General features: G+C 35.5%; 2 protein-coding genes across 3 annotated transcripts; one reads left to right on the forward strand and one right to left on the reverse strand.

The window, feature by feature from the left end:
• Positions 1-202: 202 nt before the first annotated feature.
• Positions 203-5034, forward strand: LOC140767295 (pentatricopeptide repeat-containing protein At4g19191, mitochondrial-like). Of its 2 annotated transcripts, none has more exons than XM_073107148.1 (2): positions 203-3681; positions 4602-5034. In XM_073107148.1, exon 1 carries the CDS (start codon positions 269-271, stop codon positions 2615-2617), a length of 2349 nt encoding a protein of 782 aa, XP_072963249.1. In that variant the 5' UTR covers positions 203-268; the 3' UTR covers positions 2618-3681; positions 4602-5034. The 2 variants fall into 2 exon arrangements, with proteins under 2 accessions (XP_072963249.1, XP_072963250.1); XM_073107149.1 differs by having other exon boundaries at positions 4609-4624.
• Positions 5035-5596: 562 nt separating this feature from the next.
• On the reverse strand, positions 5597-14345 carry LOC140767652 (UDP-N-acetylglucosamine transporter UGNT1-like). Its single transcript, XM_073107646.1, has 8 exons — positions 14195-14345; positions 11802-11878; positions 9067-9228; positions 8853-8986; positions 8402-8532; positions 8264-8308; positions 8077-8174; positions 5597-6833 (listed from the first exon to the last, which is right to left on the reverse strand). Exons 1-8 carry the CDS (start codon positions 14343-14345, stop codon positions 6666-6668), a joined length of 966 nt encoding a protein of 321 aa, XP_072963747.1. The 3' UTR covers positions 5597-6665.
• Positions 14346-18071: the final 3726 nt, after the last annotated feature.

Here is an 18071-nt window from a genome sequence, read left to right on the forward strand (position 1 = left end):
TTATTAGAGATAAAGTTATAGATGATTAGATGAGCTTTTAAATAACACTAAGATAATACACGCTATGGATTGGCTTAGTAATAAGGGTAGGAGCTTAGACTTCGGGCGTACTTAAGACGGGAATACTACGTAGAGGATACTTTAAACAGGTCTCATATATACTTTTGAAAAATAAAAAAAATAAGGGGAAATTAAATAAGAATAAAAAAAAAACTCTCCCTCCACCACCACCTCCTCCTCTCCTTGACCATTCCCGATAATCTCCACCATGACCTCTATACCCGTTTCTCCTCCTCCTCCTCCACCTCCTCTCTCCTCCCCCATCTCCAAAACTTCTACCTTTCTATATCTCAATCCCACTACCTCTCTCCCAAGCTTCTCTTTCTCCTCTTCCTCCGGCGCCGCCGCAGTCCACGCCCGTGCCCTCCGCCTCAACCTCCTCCCGTCCTCCCCTTCCCTCTCCTTCCACCTCCTCCGCCACTATGCCACCACCGGTGACCCCTTCTCCGCCACCGCCCTTCTCCCCTTCCTCCCCGCCGGCCACCACCTCACCGTCGTCGCCTTCAACCTCCTCATCCGCGCGTTCTCCTCCTCCCTCCCTTACCATGCCCTCGACCTCTTCCTCGAAATGGCTCAGCTCGGCCTCACTCCCAACGAGTTCACCTTCCCGTTTGTTCTCAAGTCCTGCGCTGCCCTATCCCTCCTCCATCTCGGCCTCCAGATCCATGCCCACCTTGCAAAATCCGGCCTTTTCCGCTCCAACGTCTTCTGCGGTAGCGCTCTCTTGGACTTCTATGTGAAAGTTGGGAGTTTGGGAGATGCGCTCTTATTGTTTGACAGAATTCCCGAGCGAAATGTCGTGACTTGGAACTCAATGATTTCGGCATACATCCAAGATGGGTTTTTGGAGGAGGCATTGAGTTTGATGGAGTCGATGGCAGATGCGGGTTTGGAGGTCGGGGTCACTAGCTGGAATTCGGTCATTGCAGGGTGTGTTCGGCTCGGAGATGTTGATCTTGCGTTGAAGATGCTTGGGGAGATGGTGTCGGATGGTGGGGTGAGACCCAATGCGGCTACATTTAATACTCTTCTATCGGTTATTCCCATGATCCAGTACTTGGAAAGGCTTAAGCAATTGCACGGTTTTGCTCTGAGGAATGCAGGGGCAGTGGATTTTGATCCGATAGATTTTGATCGGTTGTGTTCAGCTGTTGCTTCGGGGTATGCCTTTCATGGGCACATGGAGTATGCTTTTGGATTATTTCGTGATGTTAAATTGAAAATATGCCAATTGTCGAATTCGATGATTTCAGGGTACCTTGATTCTGGGCAAACTCGCAAGGCTTTTGATGTCTTCCGGGATATGGCCTTCCAATGTTGTCAAGATGGTCAAATTCTATCTAGAATTTCACTCACGTTGGTCCTTCCAGAGTGTGGTTGGGTATCAAAGAGTGGTTTGGAGATCCATGCTTATGCATATAGGAATGGAATGGAGTCTGGTACATCTGTGAGCAATGCTCTCATGGCCATGTATGCCAAGAGAGGAGACAGAGAATCTGCTGAGAAGGTTTTCCAAGGGGCTCCTGAGAAGGATACGATATCTTGGAATACCATGATTTCAAGCTATGCTGTGATCCATGACTTTGATAGGGCATTTGAACTGTTTCAGGATATGATTGCTAATGGTATCAGGCCTGATGAGTACTCTTTCAGCTCAGTGCTAAGTGGGTGTGGTTTCTCATCATATCTCAGACAAGGAATTGCCTTGCATGGGCAAATTATAAAAGCTGGCTTCTGTCAGCCAGTTGTTCAAAATGCTCTAATGGACGCCTATGGGAAATGTGGCTGCATAGAAGATGCTCAAAAGGCTTTTGATGAGGTTGTTTCTAAAGATATTATTTCATGGAACACCATAATCTCTTGTTATGGTTTCAGTGATTCTCCCCATGAGGCCATATCTCTCTTTCACAAGATGCAAGAGCAAGGGTATAAACCCAACCGTGTCACTTTCATTGCGCTCTTGTCAGCTTGTAGTCATGCAGGCTTGCTTGACGAAGGCTTCCATTATTTCGAGACAATGAGCAGCCAGCATGGTGTTGTTCCTGATCTGGATCATTACTCTTGTATAGTAGACGGCCTAGGAAGAGCAGGCCAGCTTGATAGGGCTTACCAATTCATCAAAGATATGCCTGTGCAGCCTGATGACTGCATATGGGGTGCACTGCTCAGCAGCTGCAGACTCCATGGCCATGTTGAGCTAGCAGAGATTGCTGCCAAGAATCTTATTGAGTTAGACCCGCAGCATTCTGGTTATTGGGTTTTGCTGTCAAACACCTATGCGGACGCTTCAAGGTGGCGAGATGTGGCACATGTCCGGGCAGCGATGAAAGATGCTGGTGTAAAGAAGTGCCCAGGATTCAGTTGGATCGAAATTGGCGGGAGCGAGATACACAGGTTCCTTACTGGTGACAAGCTTCACAAGCATTGTGATGATATATATATTGCTCTTGATGGCCTAACAGAGCAGCTAAAAGATGAAGGATACATCCCTCACATAGACCACAAATTCATTCTTATTGACCAGGAAATCGAGGATCAAGACATGATAGTTGGATGAGAAGTATATGGCTTGGTTTATTGGAGGATGGCATTATTGTTGTGATGCCAAGAATGGAGGCTTGATTTATTGATGCAAACTACTTTGCAGCCTTCAAAGCCATTATGCTGAATTAGTATATTGGATGTAAGATATGATTTGCAGGCTTGACAAGGATGCCCCATGAAGCATTCTACTTGGCTAAACATATGATTGGGCAGCAGATGTCAGTATGAGAAATCAGAGAATCCTGCTCAACATTTTAACTTGAATGAGGATGTATTTATCTTCTCAGTAGCATTTCAGTTGAAGAAAATTAATGTGGATAGACAAAGTCAGTACTGTCTCTTAGAAGTTCAGAGAAACTCTTGGCTCCCAGGGATGGAGTTTCATACATAACCTAATGTGGAAATTGAAAAGAGTCGCCTATGTCACTCTTGGGGTGTGGTGTTATCTCCTTCACATTACAGTGTTACCAATCGTGGTGGCATGACATGGGCCATCTTTCTGTTGTAACAGTTTAGCGTATAAACTTGGTAAGTGATTGGAAAATGCTTTGGGCCTTCAATAAATTGTTGTTTCCTAATTGACATGTCCGGGATGAAAGTACAGTGACAAGATTCATCTTGAATCATGGAAAGTTTTTGGCATGATATGTTCCAATTGCTTGAAGGCCGAAATGATGGTTATCATCTTCTTGGTCGGCTAAGCATTTGCTTGAGCTTAAGTAAGCTTTGCTAAAATGGAGCAGCAAAGTGGTACAACAGACCATGGAAACAGACAAAAGCTTTACTGCTCTAGTACTATTGCATAGAAAACTTAAAAGAGGGACATAATATGATCAATATTTTTGCAAATGGACTGGGCACCTTCTTTTTCATCAAACAGCCAACAGTTGGCTAGCACTTCCTGTTTCTTCAAATCGGATATTTGGATAGAGTTTCTTCATCACTTCCATTCTTTACAAGTTTTATGGTTTTCAGATGCAAGACTAGCATGGAATTGGGAGAATTAGTGAGACAGACAAAATGGCCTGCTCCAAAACAGAGCAGCATAGAGGGAAAAAGTTCATATAGCCCCAAATAGTGAGGACTAAAGCCTTAGTTTTTCTATTTATGCAAATATGTAAAGTTTGGAGATGAATTGCGTAGCTTAGGAGAAAAAAAAAAAAACATAACTGGGGTTTTCCCAATTCTATATATGTTAGTGTTTCTAACAATGTAAGGAAGAAAAATACTATGCTAATTTTTTGTGGAAGCTTTAGTGAGTTCTGTTTAGTGAAAAATGAATGTGGTGATAGCATTAGCGATGGTAAATTGTAATATGGCTGTGATAAATGACATATGGGTAGTTTAAAAGAAAATAGAAAGTTAGTGAATAAGAATATTACGTAAAGGAATCTACTTGAAACTTGAAAGGATCTTAACCTTAGGAAAAGTTGTGAATTTTTATTCTTAATTTTTTGTTCTTTTCATGTTTATTCTCACTCAAGTACTCAAGAAGAGATAGAACTTGAATTATATAGAAAGAAAAGAAAAGACTTATTATTCATTAATATAGCAAAAACTATCTAAAATATGAGTTCAGTTCATTATACAACTGGAAAAGTTAGATGAGGAAGAAGGAATTGGATTTAAAGTATCTACACGTCCCCTTTCAAGTAGATCAGTCTTTCTCTCGAAAATGATCAATTTGCTTAGTTGTTATGGATATCAAGGTTATCCTTTGTTCTAACTTAATTTGAAAAAAATATTCTTCTGAATTTCCTTTTGTATGATCAATTCTACTGTTAATAATCTCTCTTGCATCTTTGGGTGTAACATAAACCTTCTCAATTATTGAAATATAATCTTAGTGGGATTTCTAAGTGGCTACGATCTCCTACTCTTATGCTGTGGTTCTTAATCATTTTATAATTTTCACTATGTTTCCTCTTCAAATACTTAGACATCAGAACATTTGATTTCCATTTGGTTCGTAGATGATGTCTTAATTTTCTTTGAAGCATGTAGGGAACTGGACAATTGTACTGCTAGCTACTTTTGACTTGTAAGTTGATATCTCTATCCTATTACTTATTATGAGCATCATTGGTCTTTGTTTTCTTTTGTTAATTTTTAACCCTCCTTTGTTATATCTTTATTATGAAAAGAAAAAAAATCCATAGCGGAGCAGTGTATCAGGAGAAGCTTTTTATTTCTTTTTCTTCCTTTCCTAATTGGTTTTGGATAAGCTCATATTTCCAGCTTTCTGTCTGAATCAACAACTGTTATACTACTTGGTAGGTTGTGCCTTTGATCATTGCAGGATGCATTTATTCAATGGGATAACTATGGTGAGTTGATATATTTCATTTTTATTGGTGGATTAATTTGCTATGTTGATTCCTTTTCTTTGCAAATTTTTTGTTCACTTTAAGAGCAATTCTATAATAGATATTCATATTTATTATTTTTAAAAATAAGATATTTATTCTAGGAATAACTATTTCTATATTTATTTGTATTTTAGAATAAAGTTATAATAATTATCGTTGATGATAAATACTCTTTGATTTGATATAAAATAGATTTATAAGATAGATATCAAAGATAAATTAATAATTATATTAGTGTGTGATATAAGATATAATTTTGATGAATAATATTTGTGCTTAGAATATAGCTATCATAATGTTTAACAGTTATTCTGAATAAGAAAAAATTTATAACATGGGCAAAAGAACCTTAGACATATAATGATCTTTGAATATTAAAGCTATAGCAATCTTTGACATACTATCTGCACAGAACTATGCTAATTACTGAACAATGTCAAGTTTCTATGGCTTTCTGTAGGACCATGAAAGTGTAATTAATCTATATACACTTGCTCAGAGTTTGTAGAAGCTCCTTGTTCTGAAGATGAACTTTGTTCTTGTTTTGGAGAGCACCAAGTTTCTATGCTGAGAAAGGTGATCAGGTACTAGCAAACTGCATTTTTGTTTGACCAAAGCATGATTAGCTTAGAAAAAAAGGCCTTTCTCTTCCTTCTAATGCGTTCAGCTTATATTAAGTTTGGATATCTGATATTATGTGCTACTATGGAATCCTATGCGTCTTACAGAAGGGCTCTTCGCATAGTGTATTTATGCTTGATGAAATCTTCTTGAACATCATAAATATTTCAAGAAACCAAATGGGAAGGAAATGAAAAAAGGTGGAGCTCGAGATATCAGGATATCAATAATTGATGTCTGGTGTTGGATTCAAGTTTGATAAAACTTATGATGCGATCCACATATAGTCCGTATAAAATAAAACTTAAAAAATTGTGTTTACGACTCATACTGATACGTAATGGCCGATACAGTCGATACTAGACAAATTCTCAGAAAAAACTAGTTTGGGCCTTGGTTTCAGATTGATGATGGCCACATAATGGAAAAATTAAAATTTTATGTTTACGTATTAGCCAATATAACAGAGATGAGGCTGAAACCAAGGGAAAACTGGTTTTGTCCTCGGTCTCATATCGGTGATGGCTGATATGTATCGGCATCGGCCGATACTTTGAACCATGTTAATATTAGAGAGGCTGCTGTCCTTGAGTTTGAGAAGATTTAACCAATAATATTTAAAAACAACATATTACTGTTTCATCTTGGACAAGAACATGAAGAGGAGACTTGGGCCTTCAAAGATCAAAATATAACTTCATATGAAAAGATTGTGGAGAACTTGCTTCTCTTGTTAGACTGATGTGCGACCATATGCCTATTATTAGCCTAAAGATGTTGAAGTTTCCAGTTTAAGACTATTACAGTGGTTAATGATCAATGACTACTTCCCTTTGAGTTTGCAGTAGGCATATAGAAGTGAGCCAAGGACACCAAGCAACTGTCCAGTAACATTCAGCTGCACAGCAAAATACAAAAAGAAACTTCAACTATCAAAAGCCAAGAAGATTGAAATAGTTCACATTGTGTTGGCTTCTCAGACTCACCAGATCAAAAGGAAGCCCACCAAAAAAGTGCCAGCCAATTATGATGGTAAACACATCCTAAAGCAGCATATATGCAAGAATATCATCAGAGAAGTTTGTCACCATTGCAACATACAGGAAAGGGGTAAAAGCTATGCAATCTAACCTTCATATTTCCACACATTGTTTGTGTGACTGCAGAATTCAGGGTTGTGTTCAAGAAGATGGTGTAGTTCAAGAGGAATGCAACTATACAGGAAAGAAGCAACACAACCTGCAAAAAGTAAGCATTTCTTAAATATTTAATATGGCGAGTATCATTCATACTAGAACTTATTGATGCATATCAGTTTGTAGGATGTATAACTAAAATGTCAAGCAGAAAAAGTGGCTCAAACTGATGGATCAGGGTACAATCTCAAATTCTCATCCAACCATTCTAAATCTGATATAAAAAATATGATGTGATTCAAATATGAAAGCCAATACGCAATCTTGTAAAAGTGATCATGTTACTTTTGGGTAAAGAGAACTTATGCTTTGTTAAAGGAGCACAAATTGTAACAATTAACCACATTGAAAGACTCTATTAAGATCAAGAGTATTTCAGGAAATATATTCTTAACAGCCTAAGTTCTCCACGAATAATCTTTAAAATCAAATAAGTACATGTTCTATACTGTGGAGATTAATATACACTGAAAACTGGAAGTCTGACAGAGAACCAGAGGCACATGTCATCTACTATATATTCCTTTTAAATCAATAGTTAGATCCAGTATTTATCAGATAATAATTTGGACATATGATGAAGATGAAAATGTAGAGGGAGAGAAGGAGAAACCGAGAAAGAAGAGATTTAAGATGTGACTCCAAATAGTTATAACTAAATACTTAGTACTCGGTCCTTCTATTTATATTAATGAGCTCATATATAGAATATTGGAGGTTAATTACATAGCTTTGACAAATATATAAGTGAAGTATTACCTTTTTCTGTTCTTTGTTAGTTGTTACATTCATCTACTGAAGTTAATGAAATAGTAATTGTACAGTACAAATCATGTGCTAATTTTATGTGGAAGCATTAGTGGGTTCTTTTTTGTGAAAAAAGAGATGTGATGACGGATTAAAGATGGTAAAATTAAAATGTAAAATGGCTGTAGCACAAAGGATGCAGCTAATATAATTCTCGAAGGAAAAAATCGGTAGTTTGGAAAACACAGGTAGTAGTGAATTAGAACACTATATGAGGAAATCTACTTGAAGTATCTTGACCTTAAAAAATTATGAATCTCAATTTGTAAGTTTTGTTGTTCATATGATTTGCTCTTAAGCCAAATTCTCAAAAAAAGATAGAACTTGCATTACGCGGAAGAAAAAAGAAAAGACTTGACACTATAATAACAACTGTTTGAGACATGCAAGAAATCATCATCCTTTAGCATTACTAGATGGCATAGATATGAACATGAATGTAAACAGAAAGAAAGGGTAAAAATGAAAAGTTTAGGTACCTGAAAACCAGGAGAATATAAGTCTGGAAAACTCATAATGCTTTCCAGATCACCAGAGATAAATGTCCAACACAATAGCAATGGCGCACAAACTAATCCTGAAAACAATTAATGAAGGACTTAAACATGATCTAATAAGCAATATAAAGTTCCAATCCTCAAACTTCTTTGATTGCATATTTATTACCATTGCACCACATGTGACCAAAACTAGTTAGGCCACTTGATTTCCCTGGTAACATAAGTTGCAAGTATTGGTGTCAGTGAAGAGCTGCTACATAAGAGAAAAGAAACTAAAAGAATGGTGTAAGGGTTTAGGTAATACCAAGAAGGTCCAGAGTTGCAAGGTACACTGCGGTTGCTATGTTGGCTCCAAGAACAATAGCATAGCTATAGGGTTCATATGATAAATCCCTAGCTCCAGCAATAAATGCACCAAGAACAATAAGCCCTGCACTGATAAAATCATACATTTCTCATGAAGATTAAACACTCCTCAAGTATACAACTCATTGAACATTATGATAATTACCTTCACTGTACTCAGAGAATCATTGATTCATTTTTCTTTAAAGTCTTCCTTCTTCTTTTCTCTACTTTGCTAAGTTATTTTCCTCAATAGACTAAGTCATATGTGAAAATTGAAGGAATGGTTCGCATAATTTCCTTACTGTAAAGTCTAAGGTGGCGAACTTTTCAAATGACAACTGTAATTTAGTTAGTAGGGGAAGAAAATTAGAACAGGATGTATACAAGAGTTATTGTGAAGAAGATACCTAGTGAAAATAGAAGGTGTATATGCTTGGCCTTTTAGAAGATATTCTGCGATCATTGTAAACACCACAGTTGTTCGCCGCAGGGTGGTATACATTGGAACACTTACTCCGCGGATAGAATACATTGAAGTTAGCTGCCACCAGGTAAAGTGTTGATGAAAAAACTGTTAACATTTCAAGATCTCTGCAGAGAAAAGAACTATTCTGAACATACCATGAAAATCAAATAGGTCAGAGAAAGGGGAAGGGTCTGAAGGAGCTTTCTAGGAGGCACAAGAATTATAGGGTCATCAGATTCTGTCTCAGCTTCATCAGTTTTAAAGGAAATGGCTTTCCAACGCTTCAGTGCATAGCAGATGGAAGTGGAAGCTATCATCTGCATCATAGACAGTGTCATCGACTATGCTTTGAGAGAGGAAGTTGCAATTTAGTTGGTGTTTTTCCTTAATCTAGTTCATTTAGAGTTAAAAGATTTCAAAATTTCTTGATGAGAATAACAATACCTACAAGAAAACCATTTTATGCATTAGTCTACATTTGTTAACATGTATACACTTTTAAAATTGCCATTACTATTTTATTGCTACTAAACTTTTAAAATACCATATTTGCCACTACATTCTTTAAAATATTATATTTGTCAGTAAAATCTTTTGGCTGTTTCAAAATTGCCATTATTGTAAGCTTTCACAAAATATTCATAGAATATTCAGAAAAAAAATGCTTGGTGAAGTTAGCAAATGTATATAAATTACTAAACTATTCTTCTCTCTTCATGTTTAGAGTGTAAATTATTTATCATTGATTTTTTCTTGCAAAAAAAAGATTTTCTTATCTGTACTATGAAGTGGGGGTAGTATTATATTTTTAAATCTTTTTATGTTCCTGTTAATAGTTGATTAACCGTTGCAATTTGGCGTCGACCACATGAGGGTTTATGTGAGAGCTGAGGAAAAAAAACATTTTGAGAGAGAAGAGGTGCGTGTGTGCTGCACGTGCAACCCCCTCCCCTCTCCCTCTCCGACATGCGACGAGGTAGCCGTAGATATCTCGCCGAAGCCAAATCTAATTTAGATTTGGAGTTTTGCTTTATAAATTAAACCCTAACTTTTCTCTCTCTTCTTAACCCCAGCCTCCTTTCCATTCTTCTTCTTCTCCTTCATTTTCTTCTTTCTTGCCATCGGAGCCATGTTGTGGAATCAACCTGCCGGAGACCACCACGTGACTCCTTGGTAAGCCCTCTCCCACCCCTCAAGTTTAATTTCAGTTTAATATATTAAAATAGAAATACCTAATTTGTGAGGTTTCGACTTCGTCGTGTCGATCATGGGGAGGGATTTGGTTGGGCTCGAGTTTAAACTCGAGCCAACCCTTTTTGTTATTTTTGCGGGTTCGGGTCTGGATTTCGGATCCAAAGACCCGACCCGAACCATTTAAATGGAGGGTGGGATGCGGGCAGTCCATTGCATTTTGGCTATGTCTTGGCCCAGCCCGATTGATTGATTGGTGTGAGCTATGAGTCAGCAGCAGCCTAACCCAATCAAATGGGTATAATTTAACCCATTTTAGTTTTTTTTAGTTTAAATTTTAGAAATTTTGATATTATTCAATTAAATTTTTTTATTGTTATTTATTATTAAAGGTGATGATTTTTAGCACGTAAGCTAGAGATTAGAGGATTTCAGTTATCTTGCCTAGACTCAGGTGAATGGTTCACTCATATATTTTTTTATATTATATTTTGTACATTTATCAGACCATGTAAATTGTTGTGTAAATTTATTTATTTTATTCTTATGTGCAAATTTATTTATTATATTTTCTGTATGCATTTAATTATTATACTCAGTGTATCGCCATATTTTGTGCAAATTGCAAATTTTAGTGGGAAAGAAAAAAAAAACTAGTATTGATATGACTTAGAGAATAGTCTCGGTATAGATCAATTGCGGCTTTCCGCAGTGATTTAAGTCTATTTGGAAGTCTACGGGAAAGTCTTATATCAGATCATTGAGGTGACTCTAGCGGGGTTAGGGAACAATCCCAGGATGGATCAAAAACTTCCTAAGGTGACTCTAACCTCTCTCAATAATTAGTGGAAAAGACAGGGTGTATTGATAACATAGTGACACCTCCTAATGACCCTAATCGGATCAGTTATGAGTAAAAGACCTGAGCGTCATCTCGAGATGACTTCTAATTGATGTGGATCCACAGGGTATAGACCCATTGAGACAAATGACATTATAAACATTAGAAAGATGTTAATATATTGAAACTGAGCAAGTTTACAAGTTGTGACTCTTTATTGTTATCATTGTCATTATTTTAAGAGCATACCTATTGGAAATTATCATTTATATTGTTGAACTTGAATTTTATTTAACACTATAAAATTTTAGAATTATTTGGTTTTCGAGTGGATTCCACTCATTGAGCTATAATTGTTGGCTCATGGATTTTTTTTTTCTCTCTCTTCTATTATTTCATATAATGGTCAACGTGGCGACTAAGCGAGATGCATCGGGACCTTACCTCCACTTAGGACTTACCTATTTATCTTTATATTCTTTTGGTATGATGTTTTAGATTAATTGTTAATTTAACTTCGTTTAGAGACACAGTAATGATGACATTGCTTTATTTCTATTGCAATTAGTTTAAATTAAATAAAGTAGATTCTTTTTATTTATTTATTCTTGCCATTGTACACTTAGGAAGTATTAGTAAAGCTTCGTATATCTCAAGTGTATTAAGGTGTATGGCCGGTCATGATTTCAATTTCGGGTTGTGACAGTTTAAGTGTTTAAGTTGAAGTTAATGAGAGAGCCGAAATTGGGTCAAACTACTAGGGGTAAATTAATTTCCCAGAAAAACAATAATAGAAATAGCAGCATGATATGAGAATTGTTTCAGTAAACTAAGCATTGCACAAAGAATGAACCAAACCTGATACAGAGTAATCACATTAGCACTTGGAAAATCATATGAAGAGAGAGCAGCTTTGTTGACCATCACAAGAAGTACTGCAAGAAATGAATTAAAATCATAATTCTATGTAAGTAAAATAAGATTGGATAATAGAAAGAATGGCAATCTCAAAACCTTATAATCATTAATCCTAGTCTAGATTTATACATTAAAGGTGTTGAGAATTTTTTTTTAAACATACTATATGTTACCTTTATTTTTATTCACATCCTACTATACGGATATTTATTTCTTTTAGTGTCTCAAAAACATCCTAAGTTAATTTTAACTAAATAGCAGGCGACTAGAATCAAAACCGTTCTGTTATTATGAAGACAAAAAAGAAAAACTTAAAACCCCATGATTTTGATTTTAAAATCTGGTAACCATTTTATTTATACTTTAACTTTAAAAAATTTACTCAAAAATATTAAAGTCATTTTGCGTATATAGTTAATTTAACTCATCTATACGGTAACCGTCCCTTAAGATTTCATCAGCTCAACAAGTATTCTCCATAAATTTCCAATCTTTCAAACACTGTTAAAAGAGAAATAAAATACATAAGAAGGTGATAAAAGTCAAACAATAGTTTTTTTTTTTTTGTTAAATGTCTTTCTAGGTTTTCCTCGGTGAAATTTAAACAGGGTTCTGTAATTTAATTACATTTATGTTTTTAATTTAGTATATAAAATTGAGTGTATATATTTTCTATAGCCGATGCGTATTTTATTATATTAGAATCAACACAATTTACATTTACAATACACTTTAGAGTCTATTATTTCAAATCAAAAGATTAAATAAATTAAATTGCAAAAGACTTTCAAACCAAAACCTCTCTTCAAAGTGAAGTTTAAAGTGAAAGGTGATATACAAAAAAGAAAAAAAAAAGGAAAAGGAAAATATATTTTACGTCCTCTATTGGCGATTTGTATTATAAACACACAGTGTATATTTATTTTTGTAGGTTAGATTTGTCTTTGTCTCCTTCCGCATTAGTTTTTTTTTTTTTCTTTTTAACTTTGCTTTGAGATTTTGAGTGAATATGTATTTAATATAATATAATATTGTTATACTATTATATCACTTTTGCTCGAGAAGAAACAATAAAATAAAAAAATAAAAAAGTATTTAATAACTATAAATTGTGTAAAAAAACAATGAAACAAAAAATAAAGATATTTAATAACTATGAAATTTATAATAAAATTATAAAATAGAAAATACAACTGTTTAGTAACTACGAAATTCATAATAAAACTATAAAACACAACTAAGTTTTTATCAAACACTTTTTATAGACAAACACTATCATAGTAGTATAATAGCAAAATCGAAAGAAAAATATAAAAAACCTTTGCTTGCAAGAGAAAATAAAATGAATCTAAGTGACAAAATTAAAAAAACCTAAGCATATTTTTAGCAAATTACCCTCATCATTTTTGCAATTATTGCCACTTACATTACATGCTATATCCTATTCACTCTCCACTCAACTCCACTGTTCTCCTTAAATAATTCTCTTTTTGAAAAGAAAAAGTTAAATGCCATATATTAATTTTTAAAGAGCTTACCCCTATACCAAGGGGTATTTATGTCATTTATATTTAATTAAGTTAGGATAATACGAGAGTTAGTCCTAACTAATCTAAGGGTATTTTTCTGGCAATAAAGTAAAATATAGGATAAAAAAAATATATATATATATATATGAATCGCAGAGTGTAAACCATAATATATGTAAAAAGAATGAGAAAAAAAATTAAGTACCAGACAAGAAAACTCACTAACCTTGCTATCTACTATATGCAATGTAAGGAAAATCTAAACAAAAAGAAAAAATTATCAAATTATCGGATTATAAATAAATCAAAGACTGTGAACCAAAAAAATTCCATAAAAACATTATCAGCAGAACAAAAAAACAGTTTTAAATTATAGGCAAAAAAATAAGGATCGGATTACAAATAACTCAAAGATAAGGTGTCAACTACTAAATCGCTAGGGTTTTATTCAAAAACTTTCTATAAGACATTATCAGCAGTAAAAAGAAGAACATGAAAAAAGAGGGATCTGAAAAATTCCCAAGTGAAAACTAAAATGAGATGGAGTGTTAACTACGAAATAACTAAATATAGGGTTTTATGTGAAAAACAAATATATTACTAACAAAACAAAGAATTTTTTTATAAAAAAATATATGCAAAAAGAAAGGATCATACTACAAATAACTTAAGCAGACACTAGTGATAACCACAAAATCACTAAAATATAAGGTGTTATTTGAAAACATCCCGAAATGAGAACGATAGAATCCACCACCTTCTTCTTCCATTAGAACAAGAACCCATGAAAGTTTAAACCCTAACCAGCGCAAGCCATGTAAGCTATCGCAGCATAGGCCCCTTCACGTGACATCGCCGAGCTCTCGCCGGCTCCTCCTTGGCGGCCGCCGCCGCCGCCACCGCCGTTGCTCGAAGGGTTGGAAACAGGAATCAGAGGAGACATCTTTGACGCCATCTCTACGTTTGCATTGACTCTTTCCTCTGTTATCTTCATCCCTCTCTCTCTGTGACTCTCTATCTCTCACCTGGGCAAAGAGGAGGAAATATATATATATATATATATATATATACCAAGTCATATGTTTGTAGCTTTCTATTTGATTTAAATAATGATATCACTTTTCGTATGTATTATCTTTTTACTCGTGTTACATAACATATAAAATATGTTACACGAGATTTCTTTCATTTTTGGTGATTATAATAATTAATAGGTTACCCTAGGTGAATAATGCTTCATTGATAGTGCTTTTAAGATATTCTCTCCCTCTCTTCCTTTAATTAATAGGTTACCATAGGTGAATAATACTTCATTGATAGTGCTTTTAAGATATTCTCTCCCTCTCTTCCTTTCCTTTGGTTGGAGAGAGTATTCTCCAAAATGAAAGAAAAATTAGAGTATGGTCTAACTTAGATTCGAGTTCGGGTTCGGATTCCAAGTCCAAAAATATGTTGAACTAGGGTTTGATATATAAATATCTACTATAACTAGCAGTAAAAATGGATCGAATATAGATCATATATCTATTTTTTTTATACTAATCTAGATAGGATAGTAAACGGATAGTGAACTTAAGTATTATATTCATTAATTATAATTAATAATTACCTATTAGGATTTGATGTGGGCTGATCTCGAGTTTGTTCGAGCAACTAATAGGATATGCGCCAATATATCAATCATGTTTATTCGATGATTTTGATCATGCTCACTAAAATCATATGAATCTCTTGTATTCCCTTTTTGATGGAACAAATATATATAATTAATGCACCAATATATACAATGATGCATATTCATTCCTTTATGATAGGTTTAGGAATAATCAGGTTTCAACAATCAGAATATCCCAAATTCTTTTTAGGGCAGAACTTTCGAGTAGTGTGGAAGATCTAATCGTCCAATATATTTGTAACTCAGATAGTGTTCCATGTAGTTCAATATTTTATCGATAATTCTCAATTAATATGCCTTCCACATATTTAGAGGCTAACCTATTAAAAAAAAATTAAAAGATAATCCTAGGATAATGTAGTTCGTCGATTGCGTTCAACGCGGATTTCGCATTTTCTGTTGTTGCAAATGTGTGTAGGCGTTTGAACAGCGTGTTCAAATACAGTCGAACACATTCGAACGCACTAAATACGTTCTCTATTTTTGCGAACGTATGCAAGCATTCGATAGTCGCGATTATTTGTGGTGATGGTGGTCATAACTTGGTGGTGAAACTGGTAGAGATAACAAAATCTAGATAATGAAAGTAGAAGAGATAAGGAAGATGATGACAACATTGGATAGATCTGTGAATTAGAAAGAAAGAAGGAAGAGAAGATAATTGGCCCTAAAGAAGAATGATGATCGACGGATAAGAAAGGAGGAGCTAACTAGTGGCTAGAGTTTGAGGAAGAGAGGAGAAGATGGCTGGCCCTACTAGGCTAGGGGGATCGGTAGTCAAGGAGGAAGGGTACAACATCGGCTTCATAGCATTCTTGGATCGAAGAGACGAGAGGGAAGGAGATCGGGAAAAGAGAGATAGGAAAAGGTAGAAAATATCAACATTCTTCCATAAATTCAAAGTGATTACCTTCACATATTTAGAAGCTAGACAAACATTAAAAAAATATTCAAATTAAATCTTAACATGCAGTGACCTTGGTGTCGCGTTTGAATGCTTTGTTGAAAATTCAAATATGCACTATTGGGTCCGGGCATTTGAATGACAAAGGTAGCTTTGTTTAGGTTGTTTAAATGCTTTGACAAAGAATGCTCTCAGGTTAGGGTGTTCAAATGCTATTGGTCAGGTGTTTGAACGCCTCGATGTTCTGCTACTCTTGAATTATGACGTTCGAACACCTCGACAAAGATTTCTCATATGTTTCACTGTCCGAATAATATTCATCGGGCCTTTGACCACATAAGTTTAGGGGCGTCGAAATAAATAAGCAGCTCGGGCTTGGCTCAACTAAAGCTTGAGCTCAAGTTGGCTCAGCTCATACTAATATGAGCCTGAGCTTACATTTTAGGCTCGATTTGAATTTCGAGTCAAGCATCATTCCAAGCCTGCTTGCAGGATCGGCTTGATGGGATCGTTTACACCTCGCTAAGTTTTTGGAGGTGCTTTCATTATTAGCCTCATTCATCACTACTACTGACTAGAAACTTCTCGAGAGGAGGAATCCAAGCGCATGGCCTACCACCACAGCGATGAGCATGCCCCCTATGCGAGGCCCATCCGAATGCCATTGACGACGATGAGAGCACCACAGGAGACACCTCTCCGGCTATCGTAGATGGCGAAGAAGGCTTTGTTGATGGCGATGATGAAGACGAGCGAGAGGAAGTACATGCTGAGGTCGCAGTCGCCGAACCAGCCGGCGAACAGGACCTGCATGTGCTTCCCCAAGAAGAAGGTCATGTACATCATGGTGCCATCGCCATGGCCACCGCCCATGTCATGCCCAATGTTGGTATAGGTGGGGGAGCATCATCATGCCCATGCCCATGTCGCCTCGCCCAGCTCCCATTGCCATTTTAATTAATATTGGTAGGCAAGGGAGTGGCAGTAGACTAGCTACCGAAGATAGGTTTTAATGAGTTTTGAGAGAGAGAAAGAGAGAGGGGAGTGGCACTAGTAGACTAGCTGAGGAGGAGTAGGTTTTAGTGAGTTTAGGGAGAGAGAGAAAGAGGGAGATGTGAGAAGATTTGTGGTGATCTTCCATGAGAGTAAAACTGGTCCATATCTCAAATCTGTCAGGAGAAACAATATAAAATTAAACATTTAATCATGGGGGTGGGGGTTGTGCGGAAGAACTTGCAGGCTGCGAACGTCAAACGTGTCGCCGCCTTCCTCTCCTCCGGCAGTTGTTTTGGTCGCCAGCCCACCACCTCCTCCAATCAGGCTCGAACTCGGGCTTGGGCTCTTGCTGGGTCAGCTCTGAGCTGAGTCAAGCCTAAATATTAAACTAGGTTAGAAATTAATTTTGAGCTAAGTTCGAGCTAGAGTCGGCTCGCTTATGCTAGGTTCGGTTACACTCATGTACAAGTTTAATACTAGAAGTTTAGGTATTTTACAAATCATACTATACGTTTTATCTATTTTGTGATTCATAGACCACACCTTCTTTAACGATTTTGTAACTCAATATATTCTTTTCTCTATAATTCTCATTAAATATCCTAACGTTATTTTAACTAATTGATATCGACTAAATTAATTAAAATACTATCACCACTATTTTTTCTTCTCTATGTCTCGCCTCTAAAGAAGGTATGAGTAATTTAAATATATTTAAATTATTTTATACATTATAATGAAATATGTTTTTGCCGATACTATTTAAATTACAGAGGGTATTAAATGAAAATTATAAGAAAAAAATAGGAATCGAGTTACAAAACCTCAAGATATGAATCATAAAATATATAAAATATAAGGTATATTTTATAAATTTTTTTTAAAAAATAAATAATTGATACTACGATAAGTTCAACTAAACGAATCAAATCTCCCTCGTGAGACGATACGATTAGACTTGGATCACATCAATTTTTTATAATTTAATTACATTTAATTTTTCAATTTAACTATATAAAATTAAGTACATATATTTTATTATAATAGTGTGCACACAATTTATATATATGGTACATATGACTCCACTATTATAAATTAAAAATATA

This window comes from Typha angustifolia, chromosome 9 (assembly GCF_048772165.1).
Source record: "Typha angustifolia cultivar Huaian chromosome 9, ASM4877216v1, whole genome shotgun sequence".
Lineage (NCBI taxonomy): Eukaryota > Viridiplantae > Streptophyta > Magnoliopsida > Poales > Typhaceae > Typha > Typha angustifolia.

Excerpts from the sequence above, each read along its gene's own strand:
- LOC140767652 (XM_073107646.1), bottom strand. The coding sequence starts at position 14,345 with ATGGCGTCAAAGATGTCTCCTCTGATTCCTGTTTCCAACCCTTCGAGC. Across the intron at positions 11,879-14,194 it reads AGCTTACATGGCTTGCGCTG|TACTTCTTGTGATGGTCAAC; the intron begins GTTAGGGTTTAA and ends CATTTCTTGCAG. Across the intron at positions 8,309-8,401 it reads TGCAACTCTGGACCTTCTTG|GGAAATCAAGTGGCCTAACT; the intron begins GTATTACCTAAA and ends TTATGTTACCAG.
- LOC140767295 (XM_073107148.1), top strand. The coding sequence starts at position 269 with ATGACCTCTATACCCGTTTCTCCTCCTCCTCCTCCACCTCCTCTCTCC.